We start from the raw sequence: 24,935 nt of genomic DNA on the forward strand, positions 1-24,935 counted from the left end.
TTTTCTTTCTTTTTTTTTTTTTTTACATAAGCTCTATGCCCAACATGGGGCTTGAACTCACGACCCCGAGATCAAGAGTCACAGACTCCACCGACAGAGCCCACCGGTCACCCCAGCATATGATTTTAAGCCAGCGTGCCAGTAGAGTTTATCATTCAAGCCAGAACAGTTTAGAGAGTGAGAAGGATTACTACTAAAGCTAGGCAGGAAAACAGGTGTGAATGAAGAGTGTTCCAGACATCTGCATGAACTGTACCCCTTTAATGATTTTTTAAAATTTTTTATTTTTTTAAAGATTTTATTTATTCATTTGACAGAGGTCACAAGTAGGCAGAGAGGCAGGCAGAGGGAGAGGAAGGGAAGCAGGCTTCCCGCTGAGCAGAGAGCCTGACGCGGGGCTCGATCCTAGGACCCCAGGACTACAAACCAAGCCGAAGGCAGAAGCCTCAACCCACTGAGCCACCCAGGCACCCATGTACCCCTTTAAGAAACAAAATGGTATAAACGAGACATTTGACAGCAACAGTTAGTGAGTGGCCATCCGTTGTGTGTAAGGCACAGGAAGGTGACAGAAACACACAGGACCGAGATAGACATGGTGTCTCTGCTGCTGCCTCCTTCCTGGGATCCCCTAAAGGGATGCAGGGCAGAGACAATGACTATGGGGAAGAGGATAGGCTGCTTGGAATGATACACATTTGGATGAGGAAGACAGATATTGTACGATTCAACTTCAGGGGAAGTTTTTCCGTAGCAAAAAACTCAAAACAATGGAGCATTTTATCACCAGCTGAGTTAGAACTGCTCAGAAGCCTGCAGGAAGCTGCAAAGTTGCTTTTGTGTGTCTATCCCCAGAAGGCTGGGAGAAGCCTGGGAGAAATGTGACTGAATCCTCTTTTCCGCTACAATTTGCATCTCTTCTGTGTCCATTCCATAAAAAAAGACAGAGGCTAGCACGTCCCTGTTGTGTCATTTCACCCTAGAGCTACCCTCTGAGGTTTTGTCCTTCCTGTTTTACACATGAAACTCTTGAGACTCGATAACTGGCCCCAAATTGCATAGCTGGAAAGAAGCGGAACCGGAGCGAGCGAAGGACAGTGTGGCAGCAAGACCCACTCTTGCCTTCTCTAGCAGGCAGCTTCTGGATCATCTGAGCAGCCGTCTGACGGGACTTCTGCGTGCTGTCCTACCACTGAGTCTGTCTCCGGACCCCAGGGTCCACTGAGGGGGACCCTGGAAAGCATCTAATCTGTCCCCAGAGGGGCAGTTCTGGTGTACGTCTCCGATTAAGCCAGTCTCAGCTCTCTGAACCCCAATTTCCTCCTCTCTGAAACAGGAGTTGGGCTAAATCTGTGGTTCGCAAACCACTGCTCTCAGACCCTTTTATACTCTTAAAAAGGACTGATGATACAGAGAGCTTTTGTTTCTAGTCTACGAATATTTACTATTTAAGAAATCAAAATGGAGAAACTTTTGAGTAACAATTTCCCAAAACAAAAGGAAACTCAGTCATTGTTTTACAGTTGTGAAACCTGATGTCTGGCTTACTACAGTTTAAGACAGCTGGATTCTCTTACTTGCTTCTGCATTTAATCTCTTCCATATCACCTATCTCAGAGCCTCTAGAAAACTCCATCAGACACTTGTTAAGAGAACGAAGATGAAAAAGGCAAGTCACGTCTTGCTAGTCCTAGCAAAATAGCTTTGGGCCCACTTCTCCCTGAAGAGGGTACCAGGGACCTCCACGGTCACGGACCACCCTTCAAGAACTATTGCAAAAGGTAGTCCAGAGACCATCTGGAGTGAGAATCACGGGGGTGATAAAACGCACTTCCAGACCTACCCCAGATCTGTGAAATCGGAGTTCGGATTTATCAAGCTTCTTTGCACACTGGAGTGTGGACACACTTCATTGGGAGAACTCCAAGATTCCTGCCAGCTGGGTCCACCCAAAACGACAAGGTCGCCGAAGCTGGGGTGAAGACCCAGGTCTCTCGGCCTCAGCAGTGACCCGTGGCCAGTGATGGCAGCGGCTCTGCCCTCCCTGGTTTTGCTCTGTCAGCTCCCTGTCCCTGTCCTTCCCGCTTCAGGCAGGTGTTAAGGGCAGCCAGACATCTCGCTTGTAGCTTTAAAATACATTCTGGGGCGCCTGGGTGGCTCAGTCCATTAAGCGTCTGCCTTCTGCTCAGGTCATGATCTCAGGGTCCTGGGGTGAAGCCCTGCATCTGGCTCCCTGCTCAGCGGGGCGTCTGCTTCTCCCTCTTCCTCTGCCTCTCCTCTCTCTCATGTGCTCTTGCTTTCAAATAAATAAATAAAATCTTTTTTTTTTTTTTAATCTACTGTTCCTCTTTAAAAAAATAAAATACACCCTGGGCTTTATTGGCGAAAATCAAAAACAAACAACAACAGGTGTCGGCACAGGAGGTGGAGGAAAAGGAAACCTCTTGCACTGTTGGTGGGAATGCAAGCTGGTGCAGGCACTCTGGAGGACAGCATGGAGGTTCCGCAAAAAGTTAAAAATAGAGCTATCCTATGATCCAATAATTCCACTACTGGCTATTTACCCAGAGAATAAAAAATCACGAATTCAAGGGGCGCCTGGGTGGCTCAGTCGGTTAAGCATCCGACTCTTGATCTCAGCTCAGGTTTTGATCTCAGAGTTGTGAGTTCAAGCCCTGAGTTGGGCTCTATGCTGGGTGTGGCACCTACTTGAAAAAAAAAATGCACTACTTTGAAAAGATGTATGCACCCTTATGTTTATAGCAGCAGTATTTCCAGTAACCAAACTATGGAAGCATCCCACCGTCCGTCGATGGATGAATGGCTAAAGACGATGCGGTAAATATATATAAAAGATTTCTATCGGAATCTTACTCAGCCTCAGAATGAATGATATCTTGCCTTTTGCAACATGGATGGAGCTAGAGAGTATCATGCTAAGTGAAGTCAGTCAGTCAGAGAAAGATAAATACCAAATGAATTCACTCACATGTGGAACTTAAGAAACAAAACAAATGAAAAACAGACAAACCAAAAACCAGACTCTTAACTGTAGAGAATAAACTAATGGTCACCAGAGGGGAGGGGGGAAGGTGATGCGTAAAACAGGTGGAAGGGATTAAGAGTAGTTATTGCGGGGTGCCTGGCAGGCTCGTAGAGCGTGTGACTCTTCAAGCCCCTCACTGGGGGTAAAGAGTACTTTTTTAAAAAAGGGTACACGTATTGCAATCAGCACTATGTAACATATAGAATTCTTGAGTCACTACGCTGCATACCTGAGACATATTAAAATACTGCATGTTAACTATACTGGAATTTTTAAAAAAATGACTAATGCTGAACCAATACGTAATTAAAATAAATTCTGGGCTTGCTTCCAAGCCCGTATTTCTGTGACCAGGAAAAGCAAGAAGGAATCAAGGAAAGGGCCTCAAGGGACAGGGACTTTTTCTTCCTCAGAAGAAAGTTCTGTTCTAATCTTGGCCCCACCTGGACATTGTACAGCGGGTCAACCACAGAGTTCATGAACACCACCCTCCACGCAGGAGAGGAGAGAAAGGAAAATTGGAACTTCAGGACGGAAAGCCCTGGCTGGTACAATTCAAGGGAAACTCGAGGAAAAGAACAAATTAACAGAATGCCTTTAGTGCAAAAAATAATACAGGAAAATTTCTACATCCAAGACAGATCCTGAGATTTTAAATATTCAGAGTGAGATTCCATTGGCATTCAAAATACTGTTAACTGTGATTTAGTCTGACCTAACTTCCAATAGGAAAAAACAGGATAGTGGGACACAGCTTACAGGTAAGTTATTACACTGTATCTCTTAAAACCTGTATTACAAAGTAGCTTGTGCAGTTGCTGGGATGGAACTAGCTTTGGCCTTGAACGGGTCACAACTGGGCCACTAACGAGCCATTAACCAGCTGCGTGACTTTGGTTTCTGGTGAGCACTTACTACGTGCAAGGGTGCAAGGTACATGTTAGATGATACGAAGCGTTCACAGAAGAAAAAAATCATCAAATGTACTGGAGGCGCCAACCCGAGTGTCCTCTGCTCCGGGGTCCGCCGGTGACCGCGAGCCGCCGGGCCCCCAGTGCCCGTCCCGGGAGCCCCCACCGCGCCCCCTGCGTCAGTCCCGGGAGTCCTCTGCTCCCGACCCGGGCCCTCACTTGTCCCGGCGCCCCCGCTCCCTCCAGCGGTCCTCGCGCCCCGCCCACGCCCCCGTGTCCGTGCCCGGGGCCGCCGGGCCTCCTCCGCCAGTCCCAGGCGCCCCCGCCCTGCCTGCCTCTGCGTTGCCATCGATGTGCTCGGCGCTCTCCTGAGCCGGCCCCCGGGAGTGGGCGGGTCCGTTTGCCTCAGGTGGTCTAACAGGCGCTGGGGAGGGCCAATGGCGTAGCTACAAATCCCCGCCCCTTCCTTCCGATTGGTCGGCGCCGGAAGGCCGCGGCCAAGGCCCTGAGGGCCAGAGCAGGAGCGCGACTCAGCCTCGGTCGCGTCGCCGCGCGCTCTCCGCTCTCCGGCTCCGTCCGCTCCTGCCGAGTCTGCCGCCGCCGCCGCCGCCGCCATGGCCCAGTGAGTGACGACCTGCGGTCCGCGGGGGAACTTTCCGGGGGCCGGCGTGGAGGGCGGAGCCACCCCCGACGTCGCCTTGACCACGGGGGTCGCGGGAGCCCGGCCTCGTGGCGCGCGGAGTCCCGGACCTTCAGGGTCCCAGCCCCGTCGGGCCCAGGCCCTCTGCCTCTCGCGGCGGCGCCGGGCGGATCCCCGTGTCCAGAAAGGGTCCGGCGGGGAGGGGACCGGCATGGCCAGGGGAAGCCGGGGTCGGAGCCGGAGGGGAAGTGCCTGGACGGTCGGCGGCTGTGCCTGCGGGGCTTCTTCCCGGCGCGGGGGCGCGGGGGCGCGGGGGACGGGGACGGCCGCAGTGAGTCATCAGCGGGTGGCCTGGGCAGAGCAGAGGTTGCACGCCCTCCTGCAGGATTAGTGGATCTCAAGAGAACTCGCCGTCTGGTGAAGTGGGGAGCGCAGGGTGGCCCGTCTGCAGTGGCCTGGGCGGTGCACGCCTGGTTCTCCAGGGTGAAGGGGGGGCAGGGGAAGAGGGAAGGCAGATTGTTCATAGGAAAAGCTAGGACACTCTGGGTCTCTGCGTTGGAATGGATTAAGTGGAACTGACACGTTTTCTTTGTTCCCTTTCCTGGTCTTTTAGAGCCGACATTGCACTGATTGGACTGGCTGTCATGGGCCAGAACTTAATTTTGAACATGAATGACCACGGCTTTGTGGTAAGTCCGGAGAACACACACTTGTCTTGTGGGTTCTTGGTGTGTCTTGGTGCGCTGCTGCTGATTTCCAAGATCCTGTGCAGCTGCCACTTCTGACAGATCCCCTGTTGCTGCTCAGGAGGTTTTGCCAAGGAAGGACAAGCACCAGTTCGCCTGTGGGCGGTGGGGGGGGTGGGGTCAGCTCCACCTTCTCTGAAGGAGAGTCTTGCTAAATGCATCTGTAAGGTTGCTGCCGGAATAAACCTACCCAGATCTTTTCTTTTTTTAAGATTTTACTTATTTATTTGAGAGAACGGGAGAGAGAAAGTACGAGGCAGGGGTGAGGGGCAGAGGGAGAGGGAGAAGCAGACTTCCTGTGGGCAGGGCTCCATCCCAGGACCCCAGGATCATGACCTGAGGGAAGGCAGACGCTTAAGTGACTGAGCCACCCAGGCGCCCCATCTTGCCCATAGCTGGAGGAGGAGAAATCCGCCCTGGGTTGGTAGAGCTCTAACATCTTTGTCTAGTGAGAACTGGGGTGAGTGAAAATTTAAACAGTACAAACACTAAGCTTGTTCTGATACAAGGAGTATTGGTGACAAAAGATAACAGTTTGCAGCATGGAGTCCCTTGATTTGAATCTGAGTCCCAATCAGCTGGTGACAGATTCCAGCCTGGTTTGCCTCGGGCAGCTGACCTTTGCTTCTGTTCCTTTCTCTGCGGTACAAGTTTCACTGAAGGTCTTCTGTGTCCCTGATCTCCTGAGCAGACCTTTTTTTGTCCTTCTAGGTTTGTGCTTTCAATAGGACAGTCTCCAAAGTTGATGATTTCTTGGCCAATGAGGCAAAGGGAACTAAAGTGGTCGGTGCTCACTCCTTGGAGGAGATGGTCGCGAAGCTGAAGAAGCCGAGGCGGGTCATACTGCTGGTGAAGGCTGGCCAAGCAGTGGACGATTTCATCGACAAACTGGTGAGGCCAGCTCTGCTCCCAGCTGCTGCTGGCGGGGCAGCTTTTCTCCTGCAGTCCGTCAGCTGTGTTGCCACTTTTTACTTAAGAGATTTTTTTTTTTGCCTCTTTGGTGTCTGGATGTGAGCTGCTTAGTTCAGACAAAACAGTGCTTCGATGTCTCGGTGTTGGTTAACCCGATCGGCACAGATTAAGTCACCGCATATCCTCAGGTGGTAATAATTCCATATATATGAAATTCTAGGACACCAATGGACATTTCAATTAGAATTCACTAACAGTAGGAGTAGAAGTAGTAGGGAGCTTGGTCTGTCTCTATCATCGATGGTCAAAAAATTTACTGTTTTGGTTATGGATTATACGTGCTTAGAGCTGTTCACCAATAAACCGTGGTGTCCAAATTTAGAAGTAGATTTCACTTTTTTCAGCATTTGTGTAAAATAACAATATGTAAATTGTTCTATAATTTAATATAAATGATGAGATCTCCTTAGGGAATCCTAGGGATATCTACATGCTGGGTACTTATTTCTAATGATTTGGAAGAAAAAAACCTATGTGTATGGGCTGCAATGGCCTTGGGAGGACAGGAGGGTGACCCTCGGGCAGGTGCCCAAGAGAGGGCCTCGGTTGCACTTCGGCCCTGAGCCTCAGCTGTAGGGGCACTGCTTTGTAGGGCTCATTCTGTTTCTGTAACACATCGTAGGCTGATGGGTCTTGTAGGCCCCAGGGCTAGGGGGTGGTGGGTTTCCCTGCGTGCTTCGCCAGGCTGTGCCCTCGCCGAAGGGCCGATGGCCACGCATCCACTGGGATGGCAGTGGAGGGGAGGAGCCAGTGGCGACAACAGGTTCTTCCCCAGGGAATGTCCCCAACAGCGTTTGGTTAACGTATGAAGATAACTCAGATTCTCAGTGACAGCTCTGGAAAAACCAAGGCATTAGCTGTGAGAGCGCAGGGATAGACAAAGGCAAGGGGTGAACCATTCCTTTCCTGCGGGAGCCCTGTTAACAGTGGGGGGTCTCTGCAGGGAGCAGAATTTGTAACCAGTGTGTTACCACTTTAAAAAAGAATGACCTAGAAAGGAAGAATGCTGTGATAAGGAAAGGACACACCAAGCTTTTCGTGTAGCAAGATGCTAAGCTGATCATGATTAGCTATACGCAGAATGGACTGGAAGGCCGTAGCTTATTCTCCAGCGTAAGGAAGTACAAAGTCAAGTTCACTGGATCCTTGTGCGGGGAGACGGAAGAATAACTAGTAAAGCCAGCCTCGTCGTGCCCTGTAGGAAGACGTGCTTGTCCGAGGCCTGGTCTCCTCCTGCCACCTCCAGACCGGGCTGGTCATGGAGTCACGTACCAGACCCGCTGATGGCTGCTTACCGGGCCCCTCCACTGCTGTGGGCAGATTCTGTAGGAAATGATGGGATCCTTTAGAACGAGTCCCTTTGCTGGGATTTGGGACTGTAAGACCGCCGGCGGCCCCCAGTGCAAACACAAAATTTTTCAAGCAGGTTTTGGTTGTAAAATTTTAAATCTCTTTTTTTTTTCTTTTTTAATATTTTATTCATTTATTTGACACAGAGAGAGATCACAAGTAGGCAGAGCAGCAGGCAGAGAGAGAGGGGGAAGCAGGCTCCCTGCTAAGCAGGGAGCCCAATGTGGGGCTTGATCCCAGGACCATGAGATCATGACCTGAGCCAAAGGTAGAGGCTTAACCCACTGAGACACCCAGGCGCCCCAACATGTGCTTTTAGATTGGATTTATCTGGGATAAATTCTTGTTTGTTTTAATTGGTTAAGGTACATTCTATTTTGTCTTCCATTTCTTTGGCCCACCGTAATGCTTGCGTCTGGTTACAGGTACCATTGTTGGACACTGGTGACATCATCATTGATGGAGGAAATTCTGAATACAGGGACACCACAGTAAGTATTCTTCAGTCTGAGTTCTTTCTAGTTCTGAGAACATTCTAGAAAAAAGTATCAGCATTGCACACGTGCTGAAAGAGTGGGCCGTCCTTCTGCAGTGCCGATCCTGGGGCTTGGTGCCGATGCTGCTTGTCCTCAGCCTCTGTTTCTGCTAGGACGTACTTGAGGTCACCTCGGGCATACGTGTAACTCAGAAGGAGGGCTTCCGCGTGGATGCAGGAGGCGGACGGTTCGTGCTTAGCTCTTCCCTTCTCCGCCAGCAGCCCATGGTTGAGAACCACGGCTTTACTGGCCTCGTGTGCTGGGAGAAGACCCTGTATCGTCCTAAGTGCCAAGTGGCAGGAAGTCATACTTGTATGAAGCCAACTCTTAAAAACCAAACCCGCACCCCCCAAAGCCCACCAGCTCTTAATGGAGTCTGACGGTACTAGACCTTCCAGGAAAATGAGGTTTATTTATTATTTCCCTTTGGGGGAAAGGTAGCTATTTTAAACTTCCATGGATTTTTTTTTTAATATTTTGCTTATTTATTATTTGTCAGAGTGAGAGCACAACCAGAGGGAGTGGGAGGGAGAGGGAGAAGCAGGCCCCCTGCCGAGCAAGGAGCCTGATGCGGGACTCGATCTCAGGACCCTGGGATCATGACCTGAGCCGAAGGCAATGCTTAACCAACTGAGCCATCCAAGTGCCCCAGATTTTTTTTTTAGTTAAGTAATTTCTACACCCTCAAACTCACAATGCCGAGATCAAGAGTCACACACTTTACTGACAGCCAGCCAGGCTCCCTGGATTTTTTTTTTTTGTCCTGATTCCCAAACTGAGGGTATTAAATCTCTTTTTAAAATTATTTATTTCTTTTTATTATTTGTTTATTTTTTTAAGTAGGCTCCACACCCAACATGGGGCTTGAACTCACAATCCTGAGATCAAAAGCTGCATGCTCTACCACTGAGCCAGCCAGGTGCCCCAGGATAAAATTTCTGGAATGATGAGGTTATTCTTGGCTCCTGGGGTCATTTCATGTCCTGGGTGGGCTCTCCATACCTGTCTTCTACCTCCTCTTATCCACTGGGAGAAACTGTCTTACGGAAGCATAATGAAATTCTTTCTCTCATGTAGAGACGATGTCGCGCCCTCAAGGCCAAGGGAATCTTGTTTGTGGGGAGCGGAGTCAGTGGTGGAGAGGAGGGGGCCCGGTATGGCCCCTCACTTATGCCAGGAGGGGACAAGGAAGCCTGGTGAGTATCAAAGGTGCCACCCGTTTCAGCACAGGGAGCCTGAGCTGTGAGGGGAGTGAGCCGTGGGTACCTCTTGCCCCCCTGATCTCTGCGGGGCCTGAGTGGTGGAGATCCCAGGAATAGTTCTTCCGTCTGTACATTGACTGCTTTGACTTCCTGTGTGCGAGGTTCTCTTCTGCCCTTTGATCTCTGCTATTTCCTTCAAGACTGATACTAGAAGCTCTGAACAGGCTTACCGAGTTCAGGGGCTTTAAGGAAGCCGTTAGAATAATGTCCTGGGTGCTATGTGGACTGGGAAGTAAAGTCTGTCTCTCTAAGTGGTGCCCAGTCCTAAGATAACCACTCATTTAATAATCATGAGTGATGGAAAAATCTGATGAGGCCTGTTTTGTCCCTGGGAGAGTGAGGTGGAAGTTTTGTATCTGACTTGGGGACAAAACAAGTTTTACACTGTGCTCTGTGTTGTCCGTAAGGGGAAGAGTTGGCCATGGCATCGGTGATGTAAGAGCAGGGGTGCACGAGGCGTGGGGGGTGGTGAGTGGGACAGAACCAAAATGAAAAGGTACAAGTAATAATCACACCTGACTCAGATGGAGGGAAACCTGCTGCTGATATTGCAGAGAGAGCAAGCCAGACGGAGGGAGGTGGGTGAGCAGAAGAGAAAGAAAAAAGGGATCCTTTTGAGGGAGATGTGGAAAGGTACCATTCTTTTCTGAATGAGTTTGATTTCCAGTGTGCTAGAATGATATTAGGGGTTAAAGTAAGGAGTGATCAAACCTAATTCCCAGAGGCAAAGGGTTTCCTGGGGAAGGTTATTCTTTAAATTAGCTCTCTGATGAGTTACTTGGGATTCTGTGCAGTATATGAGATCTAAAAATTTTATTTATTTATTTATTTGAGGGGGAGAGAGAGAGTGTCAGTGTGGGGAGAGGCAGAGGGAGGGAGAGAATCACAAGCAGACTCCCCACCCAGCGCGGAGCCCGAAGTGGGGCTCGATCCCAAGACCCTGAGATCATGACCTGAGTTGACATCAAGAGGATGCTTAACTGGGGCACCTGGGTGGCTCAGTGGGTTAAAGCCTCTGCCTTAGGCTCAGGTCATGATCCCAGGGTCCTGGGATCGAGCCCCACATCGGGCTCTCTCCTCAGCAGGGGGCCTGCTTCTTCCTCTCTCTCTGCCTGCCTCTCTGCCTACTTGTGATCTCTGTCTCTCAAATAAATAAATAAAATCTTTTTTTTTTTTTAAAGATTTTATTTATTTATTTGTCAGAGAGATCACAAGCAGGCAGAGAGACAGGCAGAGAGCAAGAGGGGGAAGCAGGCCCCTTGCTGAGCAGAGAGCCCGATGCCGGACTTGATCCCAGGACTCTGGGATCATGACCTGAGCCAAAGGCAGTGGCTTAACCCACTGAGCCACCCAGGCACCCAATAAATAAAATCTTTAAAAAAAAAAAAAAAAAAGAATGTTTAAGCCACTAAACCACTCAGGCGCCCCTGCAGCGTGTGAAATCTGGAAGTAGATAGAGAGCTTCCTGCTTCTCAGAAGTTTACAAACATTTTTTTTTTAAGATTTTATTTATTTATTTGACAGATCACAAGTAGGCAGAGAGACAGGCAGAGAGAGAGAGAGAGAGAGAGGAGGAAGCAGGCTCCCCGCTGAGCAGGGAGCCTGATGCGGGCTTCTATCCCAGGACCCTGGGATCATGACCTGAGCCGAAGGCAGAGGCTTTAACCCACTGAGCCACCCAGAAGTTTACAAACATTGATCTCGGGCTAGATATGCAGACGATACACATGAAGACACTTGCTAAGGCAGCGGTGCCTCACTCGTTCAGTGACTCCATCTCTCAGACCGTCGGGCAGTCATAAACATACGGAAGACTTGTTCACTGTTCGCTCAAAGTAGTAGGAACAGTGGTTAATACAGTATTTAAAAGGCGATTGTCTGGGTGGCTCAGTCAGTTGAGCATCCAACTCTGGATTTTGGCTCAGGTCACGGCCTTGGGGTGGTGAGATCGAGCCCCGGCAGAGGTAGGAGTGGCGCCGTTGCCCTAAACGCTCCGTACGAGTTCAGGGAGGTTCTAAAGCTTCACGCGAAGCTGTTGTAGCTCTGATCCTGAGCATGAGCTTTGCAACCCTGGCAGTCCCGTGCCTTTACCAAAAACTTTTTGGGAAGAAGCCTTCAGTAGTCGTAGTGAGGAGAGCATAAGCGGAAAGCCTCGTGAGTTCGCGTCTCCTCTCCGGGGACAGTGGGAGGGAGGAGGAACAGCCGCTTTCTCTCCGGGTCATCACAAAGCTGCCCTGGGAATCCTTGCCCGGTTCTGCGGGTGCGGAGCCCCGCCGGGCCTGAGGCCGCGCGTCCAGACCAACGACAGGATGACAGGACGGCAGGACGGCAGGACGGCAGGACGGCAGGAGGACAGGATGACAGGATGGCAGGACGACAGGACGGCAGGACGACAGGATGACAGGCGTCTCTCCGGGAGCCTCCCTGTTGCTTGCTGTTTGAGTCCCAGCGCCCGAGAAATTTCTCCTGCTGCTTTGATGCTTCTGCTGGCCTTCCTGTCTTCTCTCACCAGCCAGTCTGCCGCCTCTGCGGGGCTTACCTCGTGGACTCGCTCATTCATTACTTTTTCCACAGTGGGGGGGGGGGGGGCTTCCACCTCCCACCCACAAGAAAACGATTGGGGTGGGGGGTCCTTGAGTATTTAACTGAGATCTCGGTCCCTCTTTTCAGCAGCTAAACTACACGGTTCCTTCCCACAGGCCCCACATCAAGACGATCTTCCAAGGCATCGCCGCAAAAGTAGGAACGGGGGAGCCCTGCTGTGACTGGGCAAGTTCTGGCTCCTCTTTCAAGCCGGCTGGTAACACGGGCACAGACGGGACAAAGCGCACAGAGCCAGGACCACCTGGGGGGCCACAGTTAGTTTGGGGACCAGCTTCACAGTCTTGAAGTCGCTAGCGCAGTGATGGCCGAGGACGCAAGCCTCTTTTACGTGGCCTTGCCTCCTGAGTGTTTCAGAGCCTCGAGGCTGGTGTTAAAAACAGCCCTGCGCCATTCATCTAGAAGTTGGATTCTTCAAGAAGGCACAGCAAGGACGAGGTGAAGCGAGACTCGTGTCATTAGCTCTGTGACTTCACGAAAATGAAGAAGGTGTCACAAAGCTGGGCTTCGCCCACCTGCACGGAAGGAGGATTGAGGGCTGGTGCGGGGCGCTCAGAGGTCCGGGCCACGGATGTGGAAAATCTTTCCCGTCGCCCGGGATCAGGTGTTCTGTGCTCGAACAGAGCCCGCGACGTCAGGCCTTGCGCCCGCACGAAACAGGAGGGAGGCCTGGGCTTGTTCCCGTGCGCCGCCCTCCCTGCGTTTCATGTTGCCGCCAAGATAGTTCTGTCCCAGCTGCAGACTCAGGCCGTGCCACGGGTGGGCGAAGCGCCAGGCTGAGTGACCTGACCTGTCACCTCGGCTCTCCATCCACGGGGGGCCGTTAGCGAGTCAGGAAAGTACACGGGTCAGTGTTTTGTCCCTAAAATGTGAGGAGGGGGTGGTCTCCGAGGTCTCTAGCTCCTAGTCCGCTCTGTTTGACTCTGTGTGAGGGAGGTGAAAGGCAGAGATGGAGGAGGCCTGAGGCCAATGAGCAATGAGGGGGAGGCCCTACCGTGCCCGGGGACGGCCGCGGGAGCCCCCTGTCTGGTCTGTGCCTCTTAACCAGTGTCCCCGAGTCCGGCCCGGTCTGCTTAGGGTGGAGAGGGGCGGGGCTGGATCTGGAGGGTTGAGATGTTCTCATTAGTGTCCAGGACTAGGAAGGGAACATTCCAGCCTCGACAGTCAGTGACCGCCGTGAAAGGACAGCCGCGGTCCCTGCTTTGTAGACGCGCTTGGGACAGAATCATGACGAGAGGCCAGTACGGGCCCTGCTGGGTCTTGACCGAGTCGGGGGCTGACATTCCAGAGCCTCCAGGCTTACTCTCGGGCTGTTGGCAAAGCTGGTGCGGATACTGAGAGCAGACGCTCCTTCGCTCACTACAGGAGCGACGGGGCGAGGGAAGACGATACTGGCCGTGGTCCTTGGCAGCCACAGGTGTCAGGAGCCAGAGGGGGCGGGTCAGCCGCAGAAACGCAGATGGCGGAAGTCTCCGACAGAGGGGTCAGTCGTACGAGTCCCAGCGGGCACAGCAGAGAGCACGCGGGTCAAGCAAACCTCGGGCCACCGCGCACGTGGATGCCTGTCGTGGAGATGGCTGCGCCCGACTCAGAGCTCGTCGCCACCGGATGCTTGACCCCGAAACTCCCTTTGTTCTGATGCCTGGCCCACCGTGCCTGGCCTACCGTGCCTGGCCCACCGAGCGATTTTCAGATGCTTTGGTTCCCCACCCAGCTCGTCTGTAGGGACAGAACGTGCCGCTGGGACCGAGACTTGTAACCACTAAAGTCTGTAGTTACTTGAACTGAATTCACAGACTGGTGTTCCAACCGTATGCGTCCCGCCAGCTTTCTCATAAACCGTATCTCGTCAGCTGAGACGCGCTGGCACAAACACATTTCGAGGCTTACCAGGTGGACGGCCAGACCGTGGATCCAGGGTCATTTTACCCCTAGGTAGCCCCGTCGCAGCAACTACGACACAGTTACATGTTTTCTAACTTGCCGGTGGTTTAATCAGCCGACGGGCTGTAAGCCCCGGCGGTGGGAGAGTGGTAACTTCGGGAAGGGGCATCTCTCACTCATGGGCAGGGTGGGGAGCGAGGGCCCTGCTAGCAAGGGAGGGCGGGAGATGCAGGCTCGTGAACCGCACGTGCTTGCAGCGAGTTGGGAGGCTTGGAGAAAGCTCGAGAGAACCGAGTTCCGAGTGAGTTTGAGAACACTCGGCTGGCTGGGGCTTTCATCGGATTGTTGCGTGGTGATGCTCCGTGTCAAAGACACTACAGATATTTGCTTCCAGCCTGTTATTTTCTCTATGGGGAGGGAGCCTCGCCAAAGAATGGGCCGTGGGCTTTCCCGGGGTCCTGCCTCTGAAGGCCGCCTGGTGCCTGTCGCCCCGACAGGTGGGAGACGAAGGAGCCGGCCACTTCGTCAAGATGGTGCACAACGGGATCGAGTACGGGGACATGCAGCTCATCTGTGAGGCCTACCACCTGATGAAGGACGTGCTGGCCATGGAGCACGACGAGATGGCAAAGGTGAGTCCCGGGCCTGCGTCTGGGCTGCAGCGGCCCCTGCTGCTCCGGTGAGAGGGATTTGCCTGTGGAGTAAAGCCTTCCTCCGCCTCCTTCCAGGGGTCCTGCTGGTGGGAGGATGGAGTCAGCCCCGGGGCGTCTGGGAGGCTCCGTTGGTGAAGCGTCGCCTTCAGCTCAGGTCATGATCGTAGGGTCCTGGGATCGAGCCCCACATCGGGCTTAGGGGGGAGCCTCCTGCTCCCTCTCCTCCCCGAGCATGCGCTCTCTCTTACTTTCACTCTTGCAAGTAAATAAAAATGTTAAAAATCTTTTAAAAAAAAAGATGGACTCAGTCCAATTGAAGGGAAGCTGTACGATAGGATAGCGAGCCACGGAGCCAGAACTCCCCCGAGAAGCTTGGCATTGATCACTAGCACCATTTAGTGGCCCTTCCTGTGTCGGGCCTGTGTGCTTTCATGGTCGTTACCTCATTTGGTCTCGCATGGTCCCACAGGGGCAGTGGAATGGAAGCTTGCTTTCCTGGTCAGGCTGGGAATGGCTATTGGGCAGTTAATCAGAAGTTAGTCAAAGTGGGGGAAATATGAACATGCCCCACCCCGGGGCGCCTGCGTAGCTCAGTGGGTTAAAGCTTCTGCCTTCAGCTCAGGTCATGATCCCAGGGTCCTGGGATAGAGTCCTGCATCAGGCTCTCTGCTCGGCAGCGACCCTGCTCCCCCCCATCTCTCTGCCTGCTGCTCTGCGTACTTGTGATCTGCCAAATAAATAAAATCTTAAAAAAATCCCCCCCCCCAGAATTTTATTAGGAACCAGATATTCAAACACACAGCAAAGTTGAAAGAATTCGGTCGTGAATATTTGTGTGCTCACCACCCACGTTGTCCTTCTTGCATTTTTCTTGCTTTGTCAAATGTCTGTCCCTCTTTTATCAGTTTCATCTTTTAAAAAAATATTTCAAGGGGCACCTCATTGGCTCAGTGGGTTAAGCCTCTGCCTTCGGCTCGGGTCATGATCTCAGTGTCCTGGGATCGAGTCCCGCATCGGGCTCTCTGCTCAGCAGGGAGCCTGCTTCCTCCTCTCTCTCTCTCTCTGCCTGCCTCTCTGCCTACTTGTGATCTCTGTCTGTCAAATAAATAAATAAAATCTTCTTTAAAAATAAAAAAAATTTAAAAATAAAAATATATTTCAAGGTTAGCACTAGTACTCTTTTCTCTGAAGACTTCAGCAGTGTCACTAGGTAAACATTTACTTTAACTGGAAATCGAGGAAGACCCGTTCCTCCCGCATCCAGCCCTTTCCTCCACGCGTGGCTCTGCCGGCCGGCGTCATAGTCCTCTTTCTCGCCACCTAGGGTTTCCCCTTCCAGTGCCTCTGAGGAGGCGACGGTGCGAGCAGACACAGCTGACTCGTGGGGAGCAGCAAACTCGACTCAGGGGAGCGGGGCTCAGCCCCGTACGCAGAGCGAGTCGTGGGCACCAGTCCTTGCAGACGAAAGCCGGGGGCCGGGGGGCTTCTGCGCGGGCCGGGTTTCTCTCACGCTGTTCCTCCCACGTCCCGCGCTAGGTGTTTGAGGAATGGAATAAGACAGAGCTCGACTCCTTCCTCATCGAGATCACGGCCAACATCCTCAAGTTCCGAGACAGCGACGGCAGACACCTGCTGCCGAAGATCAGGGACAGCGCGGGCCAGAAGGGCACGGGCAAGTGGACGGCCATCTCGGCCCTGGAGTACGGCGTTCCCGTCACCCTCATCGGTAACGTGCGCTCCCCGCCGAAGCCCCTCGTCTCTTTCGCTCTTGCTGTGCTTCTGGGATGCTGGTGTAGACCGGCCCCTAAGGACCGGCCCCCGGCAGCCTGTGTGCGGCGCTCAGCGGCGTTCAGTGCTTTCCGCTCCTCGGGCGCGAGCCTGCGCTCTAGCCTCCTGCCAACCTTCTCTCGGTCACACGGGCTCTGAGGGCCATTTGGGAGTTCCTGGCTTTCTTACTCAGCTCGGCCTTCTGGCTGGCTTTGGTCTTGGGAACTGAACTGTGGTCAGTGACCTCCATGACCTTTCTAATGGGGAAGGTCCGGGTAACGAAATTGTTCACGAATGACGTGAGATTCCGTCCTCAACTTTTGTTAATATTTTGCTGTGGTTCCCCCTCCTCGACACTTTACTTATTATCTATTTATTTATTTTAAAAAGATTTTATTTATTTATTTGACAGACAGAGATCACAAGTAGAGAGTCAGGCAGAAGGAGAGGGAGAAGCAGGCTCCCCACTGAGCAGAGAGCCCGATGGAGGGGTCAATCCCAGGACCCCGAGATCATGACCTGAGCCGAAGGCAGAGGCTTTAACCCACTGAGCCACCCAGGCACCCCTATTTTTAATTTTATTTAAAGGTTATTTATTTTTAAGTTCTCTCTACACCCAACGTGGGGCCTGAACTCATCACCCCGAGGTGGAGAGTCACATGCTCTTCCTACTAAACCAGCCAGGCACCCTTCCCCCAGACATTTTAAAAATGAAATACAGCCTATACATTTCAGGTCCTTTAGGAACTCTCTTCCTTTGTTCCTTCCCCTTCGTGTAAAGAAAGGCACGATCCGGTGTGTCCTTTTTGTGGATGTTGTGTTTTAGAGCAGCGAGCTCAGCCTCGAACGGGAAGATACGGGGCGACGGAAAGCAGACACGGACAGATAGCAGATAGTAAGAGGACTCAAACAAGTTGGTCCTTTAAGAATAAAACAGATACACTTCTGGCGAGATTGAAAACAGTAGAACAAGGTGCCTGGCGAGCTGAATGAAAGGCTCATCTCCGCTCCTGGCAGAACGGCTCCCCCTCGAAACACAGATTTTCCTCTCTGCTCGGCCGGTTAGAGGCTGCGTCCCCCATGGATTAGGGCTCCCCGCGGCCGGCTGTGAGCCACGCAAGAAGCAGGTCGCGTAGCCAGCTCGGTGCAGAGGGCAGCAGCCACTCTTGAGCTAATGTGAGGGCTGCCCAGGGCAGGGGAGCGAGGGCACAGCTGCCAGGAACAGTTTCTTGGTCACCGACACCAGTGGAAGGGCGAGGAAGGGTCAGAAACGATCCTGCTCTCGGGTGGGGAGAGGCCCGCTTCTCCCGGTCGGGGGCAGGCCAGGCTTCGTCTGTGGGTGGGCGCCCTTCGCGTTTGCTGCACCAGTGGGGAAGGAAGTCTTCGAGCTGACCCTTGGGTAACACAGGGTGTTGTGCCACCCTGGCCTCCTTGCGCCAGCCGTGTCCCACTGACACTTCCGTCCCCTGGTGCCGAGTCATCGTGTGTGTGCAAGGCTGGCGAGGGTGGCCCGGTGGGCTCGCCCCTTGACGCCGGCGTGTGTGCTCCGAGTTCGGGCAGTGCTGTTGGGTGTGTGGCCGGTCCCCTTCCCTCGAAAACAAAGCCCAGAGGTTTTACTTCATTTTATCTGCGGGGGACGGATTCGTATGTGTAATTGACTCTAATTGTGTAATGTGTCAGTTGAGCAAGTCGGCTTTTCGAAGGGCAAATTTTTGAGAAGTTTAAATATCTTGATATTGAAATGTTCATTCAAATGAAACAAAATTATGGTGATTGTGGACGTACTGGAAAAGAAAATTAAATAATTAAAAAATGGGGTTTTGGGGGCTCCTGGGTGGCTCAGATGGTGAAGCGTCTGACTTCCCTTAGATCACGATCCCGGGGTCCTGGGATCTAGTCCTGTGTCGGGCTCCCTGCTCGGTGCGGAGTCTGCTTCTCCCTCTGCTGCTCCCCCTGCTTGTGTGCTCTGTCTCTGTCAAAATAAATAAAATCTTAAAAAAAAAAAAAATGGAGTTTTTTGAGGGGCAAGTCTGCTGTTTCTCCGTGTACTGGCTGTTGCAGGCAACCCCCAGCTCAGGGTGACCCCACTGTAGTTGAGCACCGAGCGAAGTTCAAGGCTGTCTGCTGTGAACTAGTTTTTGAGGGGCAGTGAGTGCTCCTAAAGAAGAGAGTCTTTGGTGAACATTAAAAATTCCAAGCCCTCCCAAGTGAAATTGAAATAAAAAAAAAATAAGATTTTATTTATCCATTTGTCAGAGAGAGGGGGGGAGAGAGCAAGCACAGGCAGACAGAATGGCAGGCAGAGGCAGAGGGAGAAGCAGGCTCCCTGCTGAGCAAGGAGCCTGATGTAGGACTCGATCCCAGGATGCTGGGATCATGACCTGAGCCGAAGGCAGCTGCTCAACCAACTGAGCCACCCAGGCGTCCCTGAAATTGAAATTTTACATATGGATCAGCAGAGTAATTCCGAACCAAAGTGGTTTTACTTCCTTGTTTTTTCTCTAGAACTCCTCCCATTTACTTTTTTTTAAGATTGTATCTTTAAGTAATCTCCATACCAACGTGGGACTCGAACTTATAACTCCAAGATCAAGAGTCACAAGCTCCACCAGCTGAGCCTGCCAGGCGCTCAGAGCTCCCGTTGTGAATTGCACATTGATCTTTGTGACTGTACTTGGGTTCATGCTGGAAGATTGATTTCTTTGGAGTTTTGATTATCAAATCAACTGTCTAGAGGTTTTTATAAGTTTAAAACTTTTTGTAAGTTTGAAAATTCTTTTTTTTTTAATTTTGTTTATTTGACAGAGATCACAAGCAGGCGGGGGGGCAGGGAGGAAGCAGGCTCCCCGCTGAGCAGAGAGCCCAATGTGGGGCTCGATCCCAGGATCCTGAGATCATGACCTGAGCCGAAGGCAGAGGCCCAACCCACTGAGCCACCCAGGCGCCCCAAGTTTGAAAATTCTTTCTGAGCCAGGTTCAATTTTGCAGCCTAAGGTTGAGACTTCAGCTCTTGGTGCGACTGGAAATCCGATCCTTGACTGATTTCCCTCCTCCTCTCTGGCGCCTGTGTCCTCTTTTCCCGCCGGCTTCACGAATGAGCTCCGGTCACGCTCTCCCCTCCACTCTGCAGGAGAAGCGGTTTTTGCTCGATGCTTGTCATCTCTGAAGGACGAGAGGATTCAGGCCAGCAAAAAGCTGATGGGTCCCCAGAAGATCCAGTTTGAAGGTGATAAGAAAGCATTCCTGGAGGATATTCGGAAGGTGGGGCCCAGTCCCTGACCGTGGTGGCTGTGGGTGCCTTGGGCAGCAGTGGGGGCAGGAGGCCGCGGGAGGCCGCAGAGTCCAGCTGTGTCCTGTTGCCACCATCCACGCTAGGCCCGGCCTGCTGGCGGGGAGCACGTGGCTAACTCTAGCTCACACGGGTCCATCGCCCCTTAGGCCCTCTACGCTTCCAAGATCATCTCGTACGCGCAAGGCTTCATGCTGCTGAGACAGGCGGCCACGGAATTCGGCTGGACCCTCAACTACGGCGGCATCGCCCTGATGTGGAGAGGGGGCTGCATCATCAGGAGGTGAGTGTGCGGCACAACCCCCCCCCCCGCCCCGCCCGCCGCCGTGCCCCAGGGCGGTGCTCTCGGTGCCCAAGAAGACAGTCTCCCCGACGACTGCTTCCCCTTCTTCCTGCCGGGCGCTCAGTGCACCCAGGTTAAGGTGGTGCTTTCTTCCCTCCTGCTCGTTTCAGCGTGTTCCTGGGAAAGATCAAGGACGCATTTGACCGGAACCCACAACTTCAGAATCTCCTGCTCGATGACTTCTTTAAGTCAGCTGTCGAGAACTGCCAGGTAGGCCGCCCAGAGCGGGGTGCGGGGGTTTGGTTTGTCACTTCCCAGCCTTGGCGCCCGTGGAATTCTGCCACTTGGGAAGGAAGCAGGCGTCTTCCCTGTGGGCTGACCCCTCGTCTTTGGCTTGTTTCGGCTCAGGGCGCGTGGCGGCGGGCAGTGAGCACCGGGGTCCAGGCGGGCATCCCGATGCCTTGCTTCACCACTGCCCTGTCCTTCTACGACGGGTACAGACACGACACGCTGCCAGCCAACCTCATCCAGGTGAGCTGTCCCAGCTGGGGGGCGGCGCTAACCGGGCGGCAGCGCGACCCCGTTTCTCCAACCACCCGACTTCTTGTCTTCTAGGCTCAGCGGGATTACTTCGGGGCTCACACTTACGAACTCTTAGCCAAACCCGGACAGTTTCTCCACACCAACTGGACGGGCCATGGGGGCAGCGTGTCGTCCTCTTCATACAATGCCTGATCAGACCAGTCGCCTGCCACGGTTCCCGGGACAGGGGAGACATTCCAGGGGCCGCCCGACGCTGCTCACCTAGTCCTCCGCCCCGCTCTCTGCTCAGACCTTTTCTAAGATAGTCTCCTAAGGGACTCCTGACAAGGTCACGTGAGTGTCCATGTGAAGTGGCCCTGGAGAAGCCCGGTGCCCTCTGCCCCGGCGTCCTGGGGCCGAGCCGGAGGCCAGCCTGTGCGCCCGTGTACCCCAGCCCCATGCGGCCGTGTCCCAGCTCGAGGCATGCGTGGGGCGGGGGGGGATGTCGCTCAGACTGGAACGTTTGCGTCACGTGGTAGGTTTCCCGCTTTTCTCCACACAATAAAAGGTAGATCCTACGTGTGTCTGTTCTCCCGATCAGTGCTCTCCCCTCGGCCACGCGGAGCCGCCGGTTTCCCCCCACTGGAGCCCGTTCCTTCCAGCCTCGTGCGCTTTCTCCTCTCCATTTTCTTTTCAACCCACTGAGCCCCCCCAGGCGCCCCATTTCCGTCTTCTTTTTAAAAAAGACTCCCAAACGATACAAGAAACACAGCAGAGTTTAGCGTCGTTAACCTGTGTGGGGAAGGACGAGGAGGCAACACGGGACACGAATATTTTCTCGGGTTGGGTGCTGGTGTGTGGCTGTTCGTGGAAAAGTCTTCGAGCCTTCTCTGTGTCACACTTCACGCTGAACGCGTCAGGAACTACATTTAAACGACGTGAGGGGCTCAGTGTGCCCCCCTCTTTCTGTTCATTCCTAAGCCGGGCGCATGGGACCTGGGCATTGTTAGCGACCTGGGCCTAGTCTTCAAATTGGGCTGTTCGCTTTATCTTGTTTACTCAAGAGAAAGAACCCTGCTGGCGTACTTCCTTACTGGTAGGGTTACGTGGCCTGGGGCCAGTGGAATTGCTTTATTCCAACAGCTTAACTTCAGAAGAGTTCTCTGGAACACTCTACACCATCCTGCGAGAAGCCTAGCATAGAGCAGAGTGCTTCCTTGTTTTGACAGCTGGCGTTACTCCGGCCTCTGACCGCTTTCAGAAAAGCGCAGGGGCTCGCAGAGCTGACCCGAGAGCCCGTCCTTTTCATCAAATGCTCAGCTTTTGGAGTTCTCAGCCTGGATGTGAAGCCTTAGCTAGACACGGCCCTGTCCCCCCGCCCCGCCCCCACCCTCAGATCTCAGAGGTGCTGAGTCACTCACTGCCCATGACAGTGTTTTTTCTTTCTTAAAAGATTGTATTTATTTGTCAGCGAGAGCGCGCAAGCACATCGGAGAGGGAGAAGCAGGCTCCTTGTTCAGCAGAGAGCCCGATGCGGGGCTCCATCCCAGGACCCCAGGATCATGACCTGAGCTGAAAGCAGACGCTTACCTAAGCCTCCCAGGTGCCCCGACAGGGCCTTTTTTTTTTTTTTTTTTAATTTCAGCTGGCCACCGTACAGCAAGTACGTCCTTCGTTTCTGACGTAGTGTTCAGTGATTCACTTGTCACATAGAACACCCAGTGCTCGTCACACATGTGCCCTCGCCCCCTGACTTGGTTCTGTTTGAGGGGATGTGAACCCCTTGATGCAGCGTTTCTCACAGGTGACCTCTGACGGCCTGCGCTGAAGCAGGCAGGTGCCCCTCGGGTGGAGAGCGAGTCCTTCGAGAGAAACACTAGGGCGAGGTGGGAGGCCAAGCGTCAACAGCCTGTGACGTAGAGCTGGACCGTCCAGAAGACTGAAATCCTACTACCGCGCACAGCAGAACTGACCTGCTCAGCACCCAGAAGCTACGGAGCTTCAGATCCAGCCCCTCCCTGCCCCCCTGCCCCCCTCTGCCGAACCCCGGATGCTCCCTGCCCTCAGTTTTCCCGTGTGTAAAACGGGATAATAGGGCCTGTCTGCTCACGGCTATTTTGAGGACTCGAGTAAGAAGAGGCCAGCACCTGCAGGTAGTAAGCCCCTCTGTGTGGCATTCCTGTTCCCGCTTCGGGCTGCCCCGTCCCTGACGCAGCGGGGTTTCTGCCTGTTGGAAACCACATTGCGTCCCAGCAGCCCGCGGCGAGTGCACTGCAGACCAGGCCTCGGGAGGCTCCTGGTGGGCTCTCCTGCGTCGGCTGGTGGGGCGTGTAGGTTGAGACTGACATCTTCCAGGAGACCAGCGGAGGCCGGTGGTGCTTTTCCAGTTGTGGTCAACCCCCCAGCCCCGGGGGAAGGTCACGAGAAAAAGGGCAGATTCGGATTCAGCAGGATGGGGTGAGGCCCCGCGCTGTGCACATCTGAGCTCCCCGCTGCCGCCGCGGTGGCCCCTGGACCCAAGAAGGGCCTGGGCGCACGGGGAGGGCGGCCAGGCCCCGGGGGTGTGTGCCCCAACTCTGCTGGCCAGGAGCGGCACCGGAGGCCTCCGACCGCCACTTCCTCATCTGCGAAACGGGGTAAAAACCACTTCCTCGTCCCCGGGGATGGTGATGCTGTGTGAAGTGGTTGGCACAGCACCTGGCACAGCAAGGCCATGGTGAAAGGCCGCTGTTCTCCCGGTGGGAGGCTACCGGCCTCGGCCCATGCCCTTGGTGGGGAGACTGTTCCCACCAGATCGGCTTTGGGGCTTCTTGAAGTTTATGTCCCATGACTGACTTGAAGAACAGATCGGTAAGAACTGTTAGCTCCGGTAAGCCCTACCCGGATGCCCCGCTAGGGGCCCAGGCCCCCTGCCCAGCCCCGCCACCGACTCACCACCGCGCCACACGTTACTGACCCTCTGGGCCCAAGCGCTTTCTCAGCGGCACAGAGGCCACTGCACAGGGTCCTGGTCCGCCACCTTTTACCCGGCTCCTGCGGGGGGTGTGCTGGTCCGCAGTTCCGTGGCGGTGGCGGTGGCTGCACTGGGGTTCCACCTTCCGCCGAGTCTGTGTCCTTCGGCCTGGCCATGCAGGGACAAGCCGATGGCTACTCCAGGAAAGGGCCTCTCTGGGGGCAGACATCCTAGGCCTATTTGTTTCGGGACACAGACAAGTTGGTTATAAAAAGCGACGGGTCAGACAGGAGCAGACGGGATTTCTCAGCAAGGAGACTTCAGGCAGGGGTGGGCGAGTCACACATTCCTGGAGGAAGATGTGGAGCCCCCCCCCCTTTCAGAACAGGCAGAGAGGCCTTCGGGATAAAGGTACCATGTTAGTACACTCACACATCCGTTAGCGCGTCTGTGTTCGCTGCCTGGTAATCCTGTGTGTGTCGCAGGTACCGGCGCGGGGTACATTACAAAGCACCCAAAGAGCAGGTAATAACCATTATCACCCTAATTCTGTGGGTCAGGAACTGGAAGGCACAGAGGGCATAGCTTGTCTTGGTCGACGGTCTCTGGGGCTCCGCACAAAGACCTGAAAGCTCAGGGCCACTCCATGGCCGGCGTCACTCCGAGGTGTCTATCCTCTTTGTTCATCTGGTGACCGATGCTGGCTGCTGGCTGGGACCTCAGCGAGGCTGAGGAAGGTACGTGTGGCCCCACCGGGTGGCTTTGGGCTGCCTCATGGCCTGGCAGCCCCGGGCTGAACTAACGTCTTACCTGAGGGCTCGGCTCCAAAGCAGAGTGTTCCGGCGAACAAAGCGGACATGACCTCGCCTTTTTAAACCTAACGGTGGATGCCGTGCGGCATTGTTTCAGCCACATTCTGTCAGTTACAAGCAGGTCATAAGCACCCCAAATTCAACAGGTGGATGGCAGTGCGGCAAAGTTCCAGGGGAAGCATGTGGGTTGGGAGAGGGTAGCTCGATTTTTTGAGCCAGTAGCGGCCACATATGCTTCTCTGGAAAAAGGTGATTTGTTACATGGAGAAGCCAGGAGCTCTGGCCCTATTCGGGAGTTTTTCTGAGCGTCTCACACCATATCGATGGCACATACAAGAATATAGTCAGAACTGTGGGCCAGGCGCTGTTTTAAGGGACTCATTTAGTACAACACCCCCCGAAGCAGGTACTGTCCCTACCCCAGTTTACAAAGGAGGCACTGGGATGTGGAGGAACTAGTCCGAGGTCACAGGCCCCTGAAGCCCTGTCGCCGGAACACGGCCGCCCCGCACACCACCCTCCTGCTCCTCGGGCACATTCACTCCTCCACGCAGCCCCCCACACGCTTCCTGTCACCTCCACATGCCAAGCACAGTGTCGGGGATCCCGCGTCTGTGCGGGGAGCAGACAGAAGGTCCTGAATCCTTATGACGGCCTACAGAGATCCAGTGTTCGGAGTCAGCATTTACAGGGCAGTTTTGGAGGAAA

General features: G+C 53.7%; 1 protein-coding gene across 1 annotated transcript; it reads left to right on the forward strand.

Moving 5' to 3' along the window:
- Positions 1 to 4,428: 4,428 nt before the first annotated feature.
- PGD (phosphogluconate dehydrogenase) lies at positions 4,429 to 21,040 on the forward strand. Its single transcript, XM_082685377.1, has 13 exons — positions 4,429 to 4,579; positions 5,211 to 5,286; positions 6,055 to 6,234; positions 8,091 to 8,156; positions 9,279 to 9,397; positions 12,163 to 12,232; positions 14,446 to 14,580; positions 16,138 to 16,327; positions 19,499 to 19,629; positions 19,807 to 19,940; positions 20,111 to 20,210; positions 20,349 to 20,471; positions 20,556 to 21,040. Exons 1-13 carry the CDS (start codon positions 4,572 to 4,574, stop codon positions 20,673 to 20,675), a joined length of 1,452 nt encoding a protein of 483 aa, XP_082541503.1. The 5' UTR covers positions 4,429 to 4,571; the 3' UTR covers positions 20,676 to 21,040.
- Positions 21,041 to 24,935: the final 3,895 nt, after the last annotated feature.

This window comes from Mustela nivalis (genome assembly GCF_964662115.1).
Source record: "Mustela nivalis genome assembly, chromosome: 10".
Lineage (NCBI taxonomy): Eukaryota > Metazoa > Chordata > Mammalia > Carnivora > Mustelidae > Mustela > Mustela nivalis.